Source organism: Rhinolophus ferrumequinum, chromosome 14, assembly GCF_004115265.2.
Source record: "Rhinolophus ferrumequinum isolate MPI-CBG mRhiFer1 chromosome 14, mRhiFer1_v1.p, whole genome shotgun sequence".
In the NCBI taxonomy this organism is placed as follows: Eukaryota; Metazoa; Chordata; class Mammalia; order Chiroptera; family Rhinolophidae; genus Rhinolophus; species Rhinolophus ferrumequinum.
The window spans coordinates 13,526,211-13,546,012 of record NC_046297.1 but is presented as its reverse complement, the minus strand read 5'-3'; the positions used below and the strand labels follow the sequence as shown (position 1 = coordinate 13,546,012).

Below are 19,802 nucleotides of genomic sequence, written 5' to 3'. Positions count from 1 at the left end.
GTCGGGCCTCCCCCCTTTCTGCCACCAGATGCCCATCCGGGCCATCCACTCGCCAGTGGACCACCCATCATCAGCTGGGCCTCAGGCTCCTTTGGTTTGATCCCTGCTCATTCCCACATTGCTACCTGCTGCCTCTGGGACTTCCTGGGTCACCTGCCCGACTTCAGGGGTGTACGTAGTTTGTGACGCCCAGCTCTTCTTGACCAATCCTTCCACCTCAACTTTGTCACGGTTCTGCTAGACCAACAATGAGCTTTTCTTTCTTTCCCCCCGCCCCCTTACTGTTTAGCCAAGAAGAATCGAGAACAGAGAATGAGGAGGGACAGATGAAGGGCCTGTCTTCCTCTGTGCTGTTGACTGACAGTGAGGGTGTCCCATCCTCCCCAGAATATAAATCATAAATATTTGGAAGAACTTACCTGGTCTCTTCCCTAATATTAGGGTTATCTTCATGAGAGCTTTCTGGAGGTGCATTTCCATTTGCAAGGTATGTCTGTACAGCAGAGAAAAAAACTAATTTTGGCTTACCCACCTGTGGGTAATAAACAGGAACTATGTGATGCATTGTTTCAAAGTTACCTGTAGCATACAAAGAATTAAAAGCATTCTGCTTTGAAACTAATAACTAAATTGTGAACATAACATATAACAGCATTAGAGTATATAAAATTATATCTTATGAAATGGAATTAAATAAGTTAATTGGATCCATGGTAAAACCAATAAAAAAGTAATATCCGAGATAAAATATCATAGACTTTCATACATAGAAACCTACACAGGAAAGTTTATAGTCAAATCTCACAGACAAAATGGGTACACGAAAGTTACTATAAATATTAACATCCCTTACATTTTGCTGTTCTAAGTTTCTTTTTTCAGAGCGTTTACCTTTACGGAGTAGATCAGTCGCTCCCATAGTTCTTGCCTTTCTCTCTGCACTTAAGATCCCCTGTCATTACTGATCCTCCTCCATTTCCAGCAGTGATTTCCTTTTAAGTGGGGGCTGCCTTATCACTGCTAATTCCCAGTGTCTAGCAGAGTCCAAGGTGCTCACTAAGTGTTTGTTAACTGAATACATGAATGTTTCCATCAAAACCCTACAAAAGTAAATGCTGAGAGATATGCATATATTTTGGATGTTAAAGTGGTTTTGTTTTCAGTTTTGTTATGTGTCTATATTTATGACAAGATTTTTATTGTAAAATAATGAAGTCTGAGGCCAGAGTCCCTGTGGTCTTACCATCTATCTCTAATACAGAACTCCACACTTACAAGGGTATCAAAACTACGTAAATGGTCAGGAAGTACAAAACTTACTGTCTTCCTAAGAATTCCTGTTCACTTACAATGTATTTGGTTGTACAGAGGCGTCTTTAAAAGATTCATTTTAGCTCTTCTAAAGATCTGAAGGTATAGTATAGATTTTGAAAACATGTATTTTCTAGACTTTAATTCATGCTTTCCATTTCTCTTGAGCAGTAGTGACAGAACCTTTGCATAAAGACCATGGTGTAAGCTATTGGCCACATACCTAAAGGTAGAGTTATTGTGTGTGATATACACGTATCCAGGGATGTCACTGTTTTTAAGCCTGACAGGGTTAAGAACTGTCATTTGTTTGGATAGGATGGCAAACGTGTGGGAGGCTAGAGAGAAGGATCTCTACAGTGGCCAAGGGAGAATAAGTACTCCTGAGAAAAACTCAGGAGAATTTTCTATTGCAGCTTGTCTGCTTTCAATTTCAGTTTTATCTTAATTGACCTTAGGGTCTATTTTTCAATATAGGAAATCATATAATCTATTTGAATACTTTTAAAATGTCAAAGTTCTTTCACAACCTATTATCCCATTATCTCCCTAGTTTCTTTTTTATTTGTAAAAAATTGTTTGTTTAGGGCTGGCCCGGTGGCTCAGGGGGTTAGAGCTCCATGCTCCTAACTCCAAAGGCTGCCGGTTCGATTCCCACATGGGCTAGTGGGCTCTCAACCACAAGGCTGCCAGTTCAACTCCTAGAGTCCCGCAAGGGATGGTGGGCTGCGCCCCCTGCAACTAGCAACGGCAACTGGACCTGGAGCTGAGTTGCGCCCTCCACAACTAAGACTGAAAGGACAAAAACTGGAAGCTGAACGGCACCATCCACAACTAAGATTGAAAGGACAACAACTTGACTTGGAAAAAAGTCCTGGAAGTACACACTGTTCCCCAATAAAGTCCTGTTCCCCTTCCCCAATAAAAAACAATCTTAAAAAAAAAATTATTTGTTTACATGTCTCACGTTTAAACACCTGCAGATTTCCCTAAATGTCCATCAAACTGAAGTGGATTTCTAAGGACAGCAGACGTTTTTGTCCCCATCCAAGCCCAGCTCAGCCACGCAAGCCTGGAGTGGTCAGCAGGAACCAAAGGGGTTTTGTGAAGTTAGGTAACTTGTATTAATCACTGTGGCACTTGCCATCTTTGTGATGTTGGATAAGTCATTTCATGTTTCTAAAACTCAGCGTTCTCATCTGTAAAATGGATATAATGATTATCTGCCCCCATAGGTCATAAGGATTTAAATGCACTAATGTGTATGAATATCTGAAATGTGTGGCACAGTGAAAATAGCTCTCTTTTCTTCCTTTGCCCATTATTCTTTGCCTCCTAGACTAGAGTGCTATCCATTTGAAATTATTAATGATTATTACAATAGCAGTGACAACAGGGAATGAAACGATGCTTCTGAACTGCAAACATCCTGTATGTCTTGTAAGAAAATTGTGGTGAGAACACGTAATATGAGATCCACCCTGTTAACAACATTTTAAGTGTAATACATTGCTGTTGACTGTAGGTACAATTTTGTACAGCGGATCTCTAGAAGTTTCATCTTGCTTGACTGAAACTTTATACCTGCTGGGTAGTAAGCCCCTATGTCCCCCCCCCCTGCAGCCTCTAGCAACTACCATGCCACTCGTTGATTCTATGAATTGGACTGTTTTAGATGCCTCATATAAATGGAATCATTCAGTATTTGTCTTTCTGTGAATGAGTGGCTAATTTCACGTAGCACAATGTCCTCAAGGTTCGTCCATGTGGTCACTTATTGCTGGATATCCTTTTGTAAGGCTGAATAGTATCCCGTTGTGTGTATGCACCAGGCGTCTGTCAGTGGACATTCAGGTTGTTTCCACATCTCGGCTATTGTGACTAGAGCTGCAGGGAACATAGGGGTGCTAATATCGCTCTAAGATCCTGATTTAAATTCTTTCAAATAAATACCCAGAAGTGGGACTGTTGGATCATATGATAGTTCTATTTTTACATTTTGAGGCACTGCCATGCTGCTTTGCAGAGTGGCTGCACCATTTTGCATTCCCACCAACAGTGTGCAACAAAGCTTCCAAGTTCTCCACGTCCTCACCAACATTTGTCTTTTGTTTTTTTTGATAACAGCCGTCCTGACAGGTGTGAGGTGATAACTCATCATGGTTTGGATTTGCATTTCCCTGTTGACAAGTGACAGTGAGCATTTGTAATATACCTGTTGGCCATTTGTAGGTCTCTTTGGAGTTACGTCTGTTCAAGTCCCTAGCCCGTTTTTAAAGTCGGGTTATGAGTTTTTTAGCTATTGAGTTGTAGGAGTTCCATTTTTCTTTTGGAGCTTAACCCCATATCAGATATATGGTTTGCAAATATTTTCTCCCATTCTGTAGATTGCTTTTTCACTGTTTCCTTTGCTGTGCCGAAGGTGTTTAATTTGTCCCACTTGTTGATTTTTGTTTTTTGTGGTCTGTGCTTTTGGTGTCATATCCATGAAATCATTGCCAAGACTAATGTCAGGTTTTGCCTGTAAGTTTTTCCCTGTAGGAGTTTTACAGTTTTGGGTCATATTTTAATCTACTTTGAGTTAATTTTTTGTATGGTATAAAATAAGGGTCCAGTTTCATTCTTTTGCACGTGGACATCCAGTTTTCACAACATTTGTTAAAGAGACTATTCTTTCCTCATTGTGTATTGTGGGCACCCTTGTTAAAGATCAGTGGGCCGTTTCTTTGTGGATTTACTTTTGAGCTGTCAGTTCTGTTCCATAGGTCTGTATGTCTGTCTCATGCCAGTACCATCCTGTTTTGATTCCTGTAGCTTTACAATGTATTTTGAAATCGGGAAGTGTGATGCCTCCAGCTTTGTTTTTCTTTTTCAAGGTCAATTTGGATATTTTTTGTGGTTCCACATGAATTTTAGAATTGTTTTGTCTATTTCTGTGAAAAATGTCATTGGAATTTTGATAGGGATTGCACTGAATCTATAGATGACTCTGGGTGTTACAGAATTTTAATGATATTAAATCTTCCAGTCCTTGAACACAGGATGTCTTCCTATTTGTTTGTGTCTTAATTTCTTTCATCAATATTTCAGGTTTTCAGTATACCATTCTTTTATCTCCTTACTTAAGTTTTTCCCTAAGTATTTCATTCTTCTTTTGGTGCTATTGTAAGTGGAATTGTTTTCCTAATTTCCTTTTCAGATAGTCGTTAGTGTATCTATGTGGCTTTAAGGATTACTTTTATTAATTAGTTGGGGGGGGCACACTAGATTATAAAGAGATTAAGAAGGATTTTATTGAGAAAATTAAATGACAGTGTAATTTTTAAAAATTGTAAACTTTAAGATACATTATATTATTTTGTTGAATTTTACCTGAGAACTTAAAAATTAATTCATTGAATTGTCTCTGAATTTGGAAGAACTTGTGAAATCTATTAAGATGAAGGAAACGTTATTGTAGAATAGGCTCAAATTTTGGATGAGGGCTAGTGTTGAATTCTTTTGAGTACCTCAATATTAATAAGGTACTTTGGTATCTTTGATGTAATACTGAAAATGTGTAAAATATTCTAATCCTTACTCTGGGTCTACTTCTACCCTTCACAGCCAGCCAGGGATAACCAGAGAAGGAGAAATGCCTCCTGTCTGTATTATAAGTTTCAGATCTTTCAGAGAAATTCACATTGCCAACACAGTTTCATCATTCCTGGGTATACTGTCAGCTCAGAAAGTCCCATTCTTCAAAATGATTTCCCACAGTTCATATTCAGTGGACATGAGATGGCAAAATCATCAGAGTTCTATGCCTCCCCACCTCTACTTCTCCTCGCCTCGACCTCCTTGCGCGAGAGACAAAGGATATGCTGTGTGTCCATGCCTGAAGCCTCACTGTACTGTTACACTTTCCCTGTCCCTGTTCTTGTAGCCTAACCCCTTTCTATGTCCCACACCCTCTGTTAGCTATGAAACAGGAAGACCATTGGCCTTCAAACAGGTGGAATGGAGGAAGCGCTCATTCCAATGTTGTGACCTGCACAATCTATGGAGTAATTCTAGGATGCTACCCAATATGATAAAGATAATTGTTACCCATTACGCTGAGATACATTTAGTGGCATTACATAGGCAAAGGAGGTTGGCATGTCCTTTGCAACACAACCTTACTCATATTGTAATCAAAATATGCAACTGTTGGGGTGTGTACATAAGAAAGGGGACAGGCCACAGAGTGTAGGCCACAGATGTCGTTGTGTTACATTATTATTTTCTACCTGGAGGAAAAATGTGATTTGTAAACTGTTGCTAAACAAATATATTGGTGACTTAGGTTTCACAATTTACATAGCTGATTGTTGTTTCACCATTTACTGTGTTTTGCCGTGTATAATGTGCACATTTTTGCTCAAATTTATGAGGTAAAAATAAGGGTGCGCATTATACATCGGTAGTACTAATTCCGTACTATATAAATGTTTTTAATTATTTTATTTATGCTTATGAGTTAAGAGTGTAACTCTAGAAATCAATAACGATATCCGTATGCAAAATAATACCCTGGAATACGATAATTGGTTTTCTTAAACTCAATGACGAACTTGCAACCACGAAGAGTTCTCAGCCTTCTATGATGCGTAAATATCATAAATTTGTTAGCGATACATAAAATTTCTTGTACCTTGTATCTATTCTTGTGTTTTGTAATTATTTGTTACATAAAATTTCTTGTACCATAATATGTTAAAAAATAAATGCTAAAATTCCTTTGTGATACAAAAACCAAGTACCTAAATGTAAACAAATAAAAATTTGAAAAATATAAAAACGAAAGATTGTTTCCCTGAAAGTTTGGGCCAAAAACATGGGTGCGCATTACATACGGGAGCGCATAATACACGGCAAAATACGATACATAATTAATACCATGCACTTTTGCCAGATTTAAAATTATACATTTTCCACACCCCCAATGCTCTCTGTTTACATAGCTGACACAGTCATACTCAATAAGAACCAAACACAGCTTTTGCTGATAATGGCTACAATTATCAAATATAAACATTACAGCTTAAATTTCCTAGGAATCACAAATAAGTTTAAAAAAACCCAAATACCTTACACAAAAAATCTAAACAAATCTTCCTTATTTCTCCCAATTTTTGTTGTTGTTGAGTAGAAGATTCCCTTTGCTAGTAGAAGTGGTCAACTATGGAATGACAGCTTACTTACTAACGACAGCTTACTTACTTATATATGAGTTACTTGCATCCTCTTTCTTACTGTTCCTTTTCTTGCTGATTTTCTTGGCATCTTTGGATGCTTTCCAATTTATTAGGAATTGTCTTTCCGTATGTTTAATTTCTTTTCCATCAAGAAATTCTAAAGAAAAATATATATGTTAAAAAAATACAATAAGTAGGTAAATATATATCAATATATAGGTAAAATATATAGTCTTTTGGTTTAGGGCACATGAACTTAAGTTATACTGTAGGCTGAAATACATGTCTTTTTAAAATACCTTATTTACAAAACTTTTGTATTTTTGTTTAGCTTTTATTTATTTTTACTTTTTATTTTTCTGACTTCAAAAAGAATACGTGTTTATTATATAAGCAACTGAAACAGGATGGAAAAAGACATAAAAATGCTCTGTATTACTATATCCATACCTCTCCTTCCCGTTGCTGACAAAGATAATCACTGTAAACAATTCAATGTATGGTCACCCTTTCAGGGTCATATGTACATTATACGGTTATTTTTAAAAACAAAAATGTTGTCTTACTCAACAAAAATTATTGCCTATTTCTTTAAATAACACTATGGTTATTGTTGGGAAAAAGCAAAATATATTTTATCTTAAAGCGAATAAGAAGTTTTATATATGTAACATGGTATTTTAAAAGCATATATATTAATAATGCTTATTATATCCTGGGACCAAGGCTATAATAGGAACAATCCACATAGCTGGCCTCTTGGTTCTATGAAGTGAGATTTCAGCTATCTTTACATTGTGTTCCTTTAAAAAAGTTTTGAAAATTGAGCATCTTAATTACACAAATAATTTTTGTATGTTTTAAGATATTTGTTAAATACAAAAGAAAAATGGGAAAAGAAAAAAAATTAACGTTGCCTGTATTTCACAACCAGAAATAATCACTAAAAACCACTGATAACATGTTTCCTAGAATTCCTTTTTTATATATATATATGATGTGTGTTATATAAAATTGGAATTCTCTATTTATACAGCATTATGTCCTACTTTTCAATATTGTGAGCTTTTTACCATGTCTTTCTTTAAACACAGTTTTTAATGGCTGATAGCATTCTACTGTATGGATATACTGTAAAATAATAGGACATTTTATATTACCTTTTTTAATTACGTGAATATAGGTGGCCTTAATTTAATATAAAGACTTATCTTTTCTAGCAAAATTTACTATATAGTATTTTTAAAGTTAAATCTATTTTCCCTCATCAGCCATATAATGTCTTCCACCTGATCCCAGAATGCAGAAAGAATGTAGTAAAAATTTTTAGATTGTATTATTACAGGGAAAAATGACAATGTCCTGATGAAATATTAATTGTACTACTGAAAGTATTAACATTACCACTTAAATATGATCCATAACATTGTTATACCCAAAGTACAAAATCAAGTGATGAAACTAGAAATATAAATTAGAACCATAAACACTAGAATTTTAATTGTTTCCATATCTTGCCTCATGTACTTATTTTAACTGAATAACAGCGTTCTCCAAATTATAATGTAAGAAATTGGCTAAATGTTTTATCATCACACATCTTACAGTACTTACAACTTTACATTAAAAGTCACTCTTTTGTGTTCAGTTTTCCAAACCACTTGTATTTATTGATGTCTTTCCAGATCTGTTTCTATTAATAATTGTATAATTTGTTAGTATATTTTGGATGTCATATGTGTAAATCAATACATATTTTTTAAAAACATCTATTATAAGGATAAGGAGTGAAAAATCCAGGTCTTTTACCATAATCCCATTTCCTTTTTATCATGTTCCAGACAAAGCTGAGAAATGACTAGGAGACTAGGCCTCAGTAAATCTGTATTCTGTCTCACTTTTAGCAAGTGATGTTATTTGAGGTTATTATGTGTGGAGATGGTTCAGGAGGAGAAGCCAAGCAATGGACACAAGATCTGTGAGATTTTTTTTAATGAGTTGCTCTCAACACAAAATTTGCTTCCACTCATACTAAATAAACCAAGTGTGTATATTGTCATCCTATTTGGTAAGAAGTGGGTTACTTACAAAACAGAAAATGGCTCCCCATAGTTCTTTTTACTGGGACACACCAAACCAGGCTTTCAGTTAACTTTGTGTTGTTTGGTTTTGCATTTAGGAAAAAGGAAATGAAAATAAGACAAGCTAAAAATCAAAGAGAGTTTGTTATACGTGTATATAGGCATAGAAAAAAACACTGAAAGGATGTATATTAAAGTGTTAACAGCAGATTTATGGCAAGATTATGAATGTTATTTTCTTTTCTGCATTTTCTGCATTTTGTAGAAGAAATACGTATTAATTTTACAATCATAAAATATGTCATAGAAAAGAGTTGTTTTTTAAAAACTTTGAGTAAATCCTCTTTATTTTTAAAGCAGTACACTTATCTCCATATCTTTTACAGCATTGCATATGGTACTGTAGCATCACAAATGGTTCCATGAACACTGGAAGATTCTTAATTATCAAACATTAATTGTGTTTACTCTGCTTCCTAAGGAAAGTGGACTAATAAGATTGTTGTGGTGGGCAGAGAGGAGAGGAGGTGGAGAGTTGGGGGTGCTGCATAGCAGAATCATCTGTAGAGCTTTTAAAAACTATGCATGACTATTCTCCCTGCATATTCTCTGTTCCCAACCATTGGCTGGTGGGGGTAAAAGGTGGGCAAGGTATGACCCTCGCATACGTATTTTGAAAAATCGTCTTGGATTTTTCTGATATGCCCTCTGTCGATCCCTTCCCCCCCTGCACTAGCATTATGATTAATCAAGGTTTACTATGGCCATGAGCTGTGAAATGGTTTTGTGATATGTTAGTTTTTACACCAAGTTCAGCATGTCACAGAAGTTCTGATACAGGAAACCGGCTCACAGGTCTCCTTTGTGAAAGGGCAGTGCTGGTCTCCTGATGCTGTATCATTGGGTCTCTGTTGTAGAGCTTTGGTCCATCTCCCCCAATATAGTGCGTACTCAGGAATGTTACTATTTGTAAGGGTCTCTAAAGGACTCCCCACCCTGCTCCATTTTCAAATGAAAGAAACTCCCATATGTTCTTAGGGTACCATTTAGCAAGTGTCAAGCAATGAAAACCTTGATAATTTTATCTGCAGATCCAAGAGCCAAAGAGTCAGGATCTTTCAAGGATTTGTGCCAGTGGAAATTTGGCAGAAGGTGAGTTGAGTTCTACACATTTATCACAAACCACGTTTGTTGGGAACTGCCACATTTTCTTTTGTAAAGAAAAGGTGTCTGGGGCCTTGATTAATTATTTTTGTAAATCAGATATTTTTCATGTTTTACTTCTCAATTGTAACTTTTGCTCTTATTCAAAATATCAAATTTAACGTCGACCATTTTTGTAGATTCAGAGGTCATATTTATATTTCTGAAGGCTTGCTGATACATTAAGTAAAAAGTGAACCAGGTCTCTTTCGCTAAGAAAATATTAATATAATATAAATGTGTACCCAGTGATTTGGACACCAGTATCAGTCTGTCTCTGTATTTTGGTTTGAGACAAACAGGATTTCCATTCAGATCCATTTTCCACAGCTTCATCAACTTGTTCAGTAAAAACTCCAAATCCTGTAATTACAGAAGAAAAAGCAAGATACAAATATTTCACAATTATCAGTATTTCTTTCATTCAGTTAAGGGTAATGACTGCTTTTCATGGTGTCTTAGCTAAGTGCCAGGTACTTAGAAAGCGTAACGTTAAGTCTTTTTTCCAGATAAAATGGTCTATACTAATACTAGAGGAGGCTAAAGAGAAGGCAAAAAGGGTGGTCCTGAGTTGGGAGCCACAGACCTGTTCTCGGTCACACTCCGTCAAATGGACCCAACCTGCAGCTTGCCCCAGCGGTTTTGCCCAAGCTGCAGAAGATGCCCCTATTCTTAGTGGAGCTTATGGAAGTTTCCAGATGAAGGCAGTTAAGGAGTAGTGAGTAAGTAGGCCATCGGCATTGCAGGAATGTGAGAAAACAGATTCATAGCCTTAAAAACCAACCAGCTCCTTCAATTTGCCCTCTTCACCTCCTTTTTCTCTCCCTATTTGGGTTTCTTTTTCCATCCAATGTCACCATCTCTGTTTCCAGTGCCTTGCCTTTTTGTCATTCCTTTCCTTGCTCTCTTCCCTTCCTCATTTTTAAAATATGTATATTTTATTTTAGCTACTGTTTAGTGGAAGTGAAATAATACTTGGAGTATTTCTTATATATTCCCCAAAGTTCTGTTTTTAATTTTAAAAATCAGTAAGTCTCATTTGTAATGAATTACTCAAAACAACCAATGCAAAAACTGTTTTCTACTCTACAGCCTTCAACTGATTTTTAAAAATTCAATGGCCATAGGCAAAAAAAGAAAGAGAGGAAAACTAACCTTCAATAGGGCAAAAACACTATTTTAAAGCAAATGTTTTGCTGCTAATAATAATAAATGTTGAAAATAATTAATTGTGTGGAGAGCTTCCTGGTTTTCAGAGCACTGCCATACGTGTGATCTTGTACACATCTAGGGGGGTTGCTATTTAGAATATGGAGGGTGGGAGGATTACAGAATTAATGAAAATTCCAGATAGCAGCAGACAAGCACCTATGAGTCTTTCATTTGTTTTCCTCAGGCCGAGACACACATTACCATAGGGCATAAGGGAAAATTAGGAGATACAAATTATAGGTTAATTCATACATGTTCTTAACTGCAAAGCTGACAGTAATCAACAATACATTGCCTGGTATTTTTATTCCCTTTATGATTTCCTCACCTACAAAGCTTGGTACCATTCAGCCTTCTATATCTATTTAACCTAACTATTTGTACCTCCCATCTTATTTTTTGCTTGATCCGTGTTTATTGTTGCTTAGATACTTCATTGGTCCATTTTTGGAAAAATTTCTTATAATAAGATTGCATTTATTCTTTAGATTTTAGGAAAATCTTTTTTTTTTTTTTTTTTTTTTTTTTTACTATGAAGCTTTGATGGTAGTTCCCTTCCACATATTAAAAATCCCAACACTCTGTCATATCATGGAGGTAACAAATTTGGAATATGCAGAATGCACCTGTATCTACATGAAAAAATGCTGTTTTGGGGGAATAATTACAAGGAAAGCTGGGTGTCTAAGACCTACTACAGAGTACCTGGCAAGTCCCTTAAATTTTCTGAGACCAACATCTTCCTACATAAAGTGGTAAAAGTATTTCCAGTGCTGCTTACTTCATTATTCAACAAAAACTTCTTGAATCATGGACTAAGATCTGTGCTAGATTCTGAGCTATCCAAATAAATAACTTATGTAAAAAATAGGAATGGCTTTTAAAAATGCAGGCAATGCCAAACTTCCTGGCACTGCTGCTACTGTTTGACTTTAGGCACGCCTGTGTCCTTATGTATAAAGTGGGATAATTAGGAGTAGTTGCCGTGACATATAAATGCGTGGGACGAAGCAGGTAATAATACATATGTTAGTTCTCTGCCTCTTTGCCTGTCCTCCCACCCCTCAGCTAATTTTCTTTCTCTTAATTTTGGTCAACACAGAACAAAAATTGTTTAAGGACGAATAAGCTTCTGACCACTTACATGTAGTTGACTTATAATACTCATAGACACAGAAAAGAGTTTAGGGGTTACCAGAGGGGAAGGGGGAGTTGGGGTAGAAGAGGGTAAAGGGGATCAAATATATGGTGATGGAAGGAGAACTGACTCTGGGTGGTGAACACACAGTGCAATATATAGATGATGTATTACAGAATTGTACACTTGAAGCCTGTATAATTTTACTAACAAATGTCACCGCAATAAATTTAATACAAAATTAAAAGAAAAAAGAAAGCTCTCTTTAAAAGTTATAACTTCACCCTTCAGTCCTGTGCACGGTATTATGCTCTCTCCACAGTGTTTGATACAGCCATAATTATCCTATTTTATGTGAGAGTTTCAGCTGTATTTCTTGGTCTGAAAACCTGTAAGGAAGGAATTGTGCATTGCATTTTTGTGCAGCGTTGAATACAATGCCCATCATTTTTAAGTTAAGTAATAAGAACAATAAGAGAACTTTAAATGTACAGAGATAGAGAGTCCTGGAGAGTTTTGTTAATTGTTCCTCACTTGATAAATGACCCTCGACATACTCCCTCCAGTGCATGTTTATTTAAGACTAAACTAATCCTGTACTGAAATATGATTACCCTTTGGATACGCTCTGGTTGTTCATTGCCTTCCTGTCTTTAATAAACTGCTTTCACTTTCCTGCCCTTCAATAAGTTACTAAAGGGAGCAGACACTTTTCTGGATAGTCTCTGTGTGATAAATGATCATGTCATGCTATCACTCAGAGGAGCGCTGCACAATCCTGAGAAGCCAATTCTGTTTCCCGTGCAGGGCTGGTGCTAAGCTCCCTGGCAGTCTTCCCTCCACAATTAATGATGGCCACTGATGAACCTGTGTTTGACCAGCACGCTCCAATCTTTATCGGAAACGTCTGGCCCAACTGTCCTAACTGAATCTAAAGACAGCCATTTGTCATCCCCCTGACTGCCTGTCATCATCTGCCTGGGAAAAATCTATAATTTTTGGCTTGTTCCTGACTAAACTGTGGAGTGAATAAATTTATCTTTGGGTTACTCTCCTTGTCAGGATCAATATTGAGCAGAGGTTGAATAAATTAGAAACTGGAAGAGCATGACAGACCATGGTGATTTGTTCGTTTGCGTCTTATAAATCAAATATTTAGGTTATATAAGAGGCAAGCACGTCAAATTTTTGATTTCCACCATTTATTCTGAAGATGCTTTACCTCATGATAAATGGTCATCAGAAAACCAATGAAGCAAATCACTAATATATCTGACTGTGAGATGAACTTTTCAGATCATTTTATTGATTTAGCAAACTTTGCAGACATAAAAACTGTAGGTATAGATTTTTTTAATGTTCTTTTTTTAAATGCACGTTTGCAACCATGATATTTATCTGACTTAGTAGTGTCAGCAGGCTATAGGAGGTTGGCTCTGTTGAAGTTCATGGCTCATCAAGCTACTTGGAGAAATGCGAAAGTTTTATTGTAAATGGTCATTAAAGTGTTTAATATTTTAATACATCAATACATACCTATTTAAAGGAGTTACAGAAAAAAAACCGCAAAGAAATGTTAACCAAAAGTAAATGTCATTTAAATGAGAGCCCTGTGAGTTAAAGTTTTTCAACTATGGAGAGTATTGCATTCTTTCTCCTCCTCCTCAAGAGTTGACTTTGCCCCCAGTTTAATTGGGGAGAATCGGGTCATCTGCCCAGAGTTTTCTCAGTTATTTGCCTTAGCTCTCTCATTCCCTCTTCCATTCATCTTTCCCATTTTTCTCAAAAAAGAGAGTCCCACCTCCTTTCCTAAATTAATTGGTTCTCTCGACTCCATCCCCTCTTTCACTGGCTTCCTTCTCTTGGGATCGTCTTGCTTTAGCATTTGCATTTCCAATCTCTCCCTCTCCTCTGTCTCTTACCTACCATCACTACACTTCTTAAAAGACTAGTCCAGACCAGTGCTTCTCAAATGTTAGGTGCTTAAGGATCACCTAGCGATCTTGTTTAAGGAATGCAGGTTCTGATTTGTTAGGTCTGGGGCAGAAGCTGAGAGTCTACATTTCGGAGGTGGCGCTGCTGTGCCCTAGGGCATCTCTAGCCTGGGGCTTCTGAACAGGCACTGCTAACCCTATCGCTTATTGTCTTATTTCTCAGTCTCAATTTTTTAGAGCATCTTACACTACTACTGCTCCCTTTATGGCTTTGTGGTTCCACATTTTTCAGGCTCCCTGGATCCTGCATGAATCTCTGACCCCACAAGTAACAAACCTCTGACCAGAGGAAACCCTAATGTATAAACAGGCTGTTTTCTAAAAGTTACTTTTGAGAATGGAGACCACATCCCATCAAAAAACAGTGCCATTCCTGGCAGACTGTTGCCAGAGTCAGCCCATAAAAACAGCCCTATTTAATGAGAAAAAGCCCAAAGAATATCTGTGTGGTGACAGGGCTGTGAAACCTCCCCATGATGTGTCACCATGTTTCCCAAGCTGTAGAGCTCCCTCTGGGGAAGCAGGAGTAGGCGTCCCTGCGGCAGACCATCAGGGGTCAATTCACTTGCTTTTCTGTAATGTACATTTATTCCTTTCAAACAGTGTTTGTTTTCCTTTCCAGGACTACAGGAAAATGTAAAATCATGACTTGAAAAATTTTTTTCTTCTATAACCCACCACATTCTCCGTTTATATGCAGACCCTTTTCAGAAAAAGAATGGCCACGTTGATGACAATAGTAGAACATCTATTCAACCAAGGAAGGAAGGGTCATCTGTCCGTGAGCGGAAGAACCAGATTTTGTGGGACGCCACAGTGAGCATCTCATCATACGCTCTCTCCTCCCATATCCAGGCAATTTCATCCATGATGGCAGGAGGTTCAGTGACCACTTAACCAATATGCTGAAGACTCCCACATTCTTCTGTCCACCGAGCTCCAGCCTCATATATCCAATTGTCTGCTTGATCATTTCTCTGGAACACTTAGAAGGCACTTTAAACTCCACATGGCCAAAATTCATGATCTTCTCCCTGTCCCCCAAACCAGTTTCTTGAGTTCCCTATTTTCCATTGTGCAAGGCGGAAGCCAGGGAACCATTCTTGTGCAATTTTTCCCCCCTAAGGAGGGTGCAGCTCACAGTGGCCCATGCAGGGATCGAACCGGCAACCATGGTGTTATCAGCACTACGCTCTAACCAACTGAGCTAACCGGTCACCCTGCCAGGGAACCATTCTTGACTTCTTTTTCCACACTCCTTCTGTCACCACCAAGTCCTGTCCACTCTACTTCCTGAACAACTCTTCAGTCTGCCCACTGACTTCATTTCCAGCCCAGCCCCATTCAAGTTTCCATTATCTTTCACTTCCTGACTGGCCTGGCCTCTTACAATTCATTCTCCACATTGTAGCCCTGCTGGTCTTTGCAAAATACTAATCTGTACTTACTTCACCCTGGCTCAAACACCTCAGTGGCTCCCCGTTGTTCTTACGATGAAGACAAAACTCTCTGTCATGACCTATGCACCTTCTACCCACCAGCCTCTATATGCACTATGCTCTACCTTCACTCTCCTGCTTCCTGTCTCTCATCCTTGCCATCCCTCATCTATCACCTGTCTCAGGGCCTTTGCACATGCTATTCTCTTTAGGGGTAAGCTCTTCTGTTCTCACGTTCCTTCCTAAGGGAAGACTTCACTGAGCCCCCTAACCAAGGCCAGTTGCCCTGTTATAGCCTCCCAGAGCCACATACTTCTATTTGTAGTAGTTGACACAGGTGCAGTTTTACATGTTTTTTGGGTGATTATGTGCTTAATGTTTCTCTTCCCCTCAATGCTAAGAGCTCTTTGAGGCCAGGGACCATATCTTTTTTTTTTTTGGTCGCTATTGTCTCCCCCCTTGTCTAGCATGTGCTGCCACCTGGTAGATGTTTTGAATGAATGGATACGACGAAACGAATGCAATCATGCATGAATAAAGGGATCTGAGGTTAAAAGCAGGACAGGAATTATGAAGGAGAAATTATATGGAACCATTTTGAAAAGTTGCTGATTAGAGAAGCAATAGACATGGAAAGAGAGAGGAAAGACAGGATTTATCTTTGATTTCCTCCTTCGCTACCCTCACCCCTTCTCCCTCTCCTGCCCCAGGTCTCTGCCCTGGACCAGCTTTGGACTAGGGAACAAGAGAGATGAGGAAGGGTTAGAGGGTCTTGGGGGAAGGAGTCCTTGCCAGCTGTGGGTCTGTACAAGTGAGAGAGGGAAGGGAATGCAATCTCAGATAGCAGGAAGGGTAGAGACCACTCAGCCAGCCACCGTCTTCTAGGTCCTTACCCTGTGCCTGGCCTCTCATGTAGCCACCGCTCTGTGAGGACCTTCAGCCGGCTAGGGCCTGGGCATCGTTGGGGAATGTCTATATTTCCCAGCGACACGAGTCTCTTTTCTTTTTCCTTTTCTTATGATTTCTTTCCCAGAGCTCCAGGATTTCAGTTGCCGTGGTAGTACTTTGCCTTGTTCCATGGGTTCCTTTTCAATTTTCGTAAATCTGTTTCTTTTTCACTGCTCAAACCAGAATCTTGATTGGAAGATTCAAAGTTATTTAACCACCTCAGGGACCATTATTTCTTCACTTTTACCTTATTTCATGTATTTTCTATAGGTGCATTTGAGGAACCTATGCTTGTCCATATCTAAGCAGCTGCTCTTGTGCTAAAACCTTGGCTAATTAGAGGGGTTTTGTTAGGATTCGCTAATGATGGCCACTTCTTTTTCCCCATGGCACAGAGCTGTCTGCTGCTGAAGACTCTTAGGATGGATGTCAGTGACCTGTATGTCATGTTGAGCTTTTTCTCCCGTGGCACAGGGTTTGATGTCAGCAGCTTTGGGGTAACTTCAATCAATGAGCATAAAGACTGGAAAAATTAAAGCCAAAAAATGGAGATCTGACCCCAGGAATACATATGGGGAAATAAGTTAGTATTCTGATACTGAACTTCAACATGTCCTTTGGTTAAACTTTCAGAGGATGATTTCAAATAGACCACAAAAGTACGTTGCAAGCGAACTCCAGGCACACTATATGCAGACTTCTGCATCTAGGCATTTTTAATTGCTGTGTCTTCTTGCTGGAAGTAAAAGGACTTGATATTTCAGCCTTACTCCCTGGATATCTTTTCTCTATGGGAGAGAAAAGCAACTCTTGGCATATCCCAGCCTCGGGAAGTGGCTGAATGGTTTGCATTTCTTCCCCAGATAGTTCAATATTTTTTTTATTATTCCTGTATTCATTCTCTTGATAAATTCGTAGTAGATTCCTACTGTGTACCAGGCACTGGACTGAGATCTAGGCAATCCTGAAATCAACAGAAATTCCTTTCTCTTAAAGGCTTTCAGTCTAATGGGGGATATGGTGATATATGATAACAGAATTATATTAACCAGGTGTTTCTTACCAACCATTCACTCTTTTTAAAACTAGATTTTTAAAAATCAAAGCAAAGCATCCTACTGAATGGGAGAAGATATCTGTCAATGATACATCTAATAAGGGGTTGATATACAAAATTTATAAAAAACTCATTCAACTCAACACCAAAAAAACAACCCAATTAAAAAATGGGCAGAGGACATGAAGAGACATTTTTCTAAAGAGGACATACAGACGGCCAACAGACATATGAAAAAATGCTCAACCTCACTCATCATTAGAGAAATTCAAATGAAAACCACAATGAGATACCACCTCACCCCAGTCAAAATGGCTGTCATCAACAAATCAACAAACAACAAGTGCTGGCGAGGATGTGGAGAAAAGGGATCCTGGGTGGGATTGCAGATTGGTGCAGCCACTATGGAAATCAGTATGGAGGTATCTCAAAAAACTGGAAATGGAACTGCCTTATGACCCAGCAATTCCACTCTTAGGTATATCCGGAGAAATCCAAAACTCCAATTCAAAAAAATACATGCATCCCTATGTTTATTGCAGCACTATACACAATAGCCAGGACATGGAAACAACTGAAATGCCCATCGGTAGACGACTGGATAAAGAAACTGTGGTACATTTATACAATGGAGTATTACTCAGAAGAACAAAATTTTAACCATTTGCAACGATATGGATGGACCTAGAGAACATTACGCTAAGTGAAATAAGTCAGACGGAGAAAGACAAATACCACATGATCTCACTTATATGTGGAATTTAAAGAACAGAATAAATGAACAAACTAATCAGAAACAGTCTCGGCAATATAGAGAAAAAACTGAGGGTTGCTAGATGGGAGTGGGGTGGGGATGAGGAAGAAGGTGAGGGGATAGAAAACACAAATCGGTAAGCACAATATTGCCACAGGGATATGAAAAACAGTTTGGGGAACATCAATAATGTTGTAAAGATTTTGTAGGGTGTCAGATGGGCACTTGTCTTATTAGGGAGACCACTTCCTGGACGGTGTAGATGCCTGAGCATTGCACTGTACACCTGAAGCTGAAGCTGAATAATACTGAATGTCAATTATAATTTAATATATACGCAGTCACAGGATGTGGAGTACAACATAGGGAATGGAGTCAATGGAATTGAAACAGCTATATATGATGTCAGAGGGGTAGTAGATTGGGGGAGGGGTGTTATCACTTTGTGAGGGGTGTAAATGTCTAACTATTACATTGTTTTGTTCACCTGAAACTAATTTAAAAAAATCAAAGCAAAGCCATCAACACAGTTAAAACATCAAATAAGACCATAGGGTTTATAACAAAACTTAAAGAGTACCTTAGGGCTTATAACAAAACCACTTTCAACTTTTTCAGCTATTTCTATACAGTCTTTCCTCCATCCTGCTAAATAACAACTGCTATTTATTGATTTTTAAATGTTACATATTTATCTACTGAATTCCTGCTATGGAAGATGATGATTTAATTTTCGTAAGTGCTACAACAACCCCTATTATACTTCCTTTCCCCCATACTGTCAATAGAGTTATACTAAAATTGTTCATCAGATTAATATTCATTGACTTGATTATTAAGCTCACTTAAAATTGTTCAGGGCTAAACCACTTAATGTACTATGATTGCTTCTTATTTTCCCTGGAGTTGAAAATTGGTTGGTTATTTGTTTTAATCACCAGTTCAGCCTGTTGCAACCTGGGCTGGTAGATGCTGACCTAGGACTTTACTTCACATTTCCTTCAAATTCATTCTGGGAATTTCCTTAGCTTTTCTCCTATTTCTAGATGCCATGTCTTTCCTTTTCCTTTATTTCTCTCCTGTTTAGGTGCAACACATTTTCCAAGAGCTTCCAAGAGCTTTCCTAAGAGAGGGCATGCGGGACATACATTTTTTTGAGAGCTTGCATGTTTAAAAATACTTTATACTTAATAATTGAAGAATTGACGGAGTACATAACTCTTGATTGAGAATATTTTTTACCTCAGAATTTTGCATATATTTTTCTGCTGTCTTCCAGATTGAAAGGTCTGATAATTCTGATTCCATTTTGATTCTCGATTCTTTGTATCCCCTTTTTCTCTGTAGGAGCCTTTAGGAGCTCTTTATCCTGGCGTCCTAAAAACTTGAAAGGATGGACCTGGGAGTGGGTCAATTTTCATCCACTGTGCTGGCATTTGGGAGACA

The 19,802-nt window shown here is 38.0% G+C and overlaps 1 protein-coding gene across 1 annotated transcript in view; it reads right to left on the bottom strand.

The window, feature by feature from the left end:
* Window positions 1-19,802, bottom strand: part of PPP1R42 (protein phosphatase 1 regulatory subunit 42) — a 42,187-nt gene that overhangs the window by 6,487 nt on the left and 15,898 nt on the right. Inside the window, exons 7-9 of the mRNA XM_033126517.1 lie at window positions 10,060-10,177; window positions 6,556-6,687; window positions 420-579 (exon numbers count right to left, since the gene is read on the bottom strand). Of these exons, the coding sequence (XP_032982408.1) occupies window positions 420-579; window positions 6,556-6,687; window positions 10,060-10,177 (410 nt within the window). The remainder of the gene's footprint in view (window positions 1-419; window positions 580-6,555; window positions 6,688-10,059; window positions 10,178-19,802) is intronic.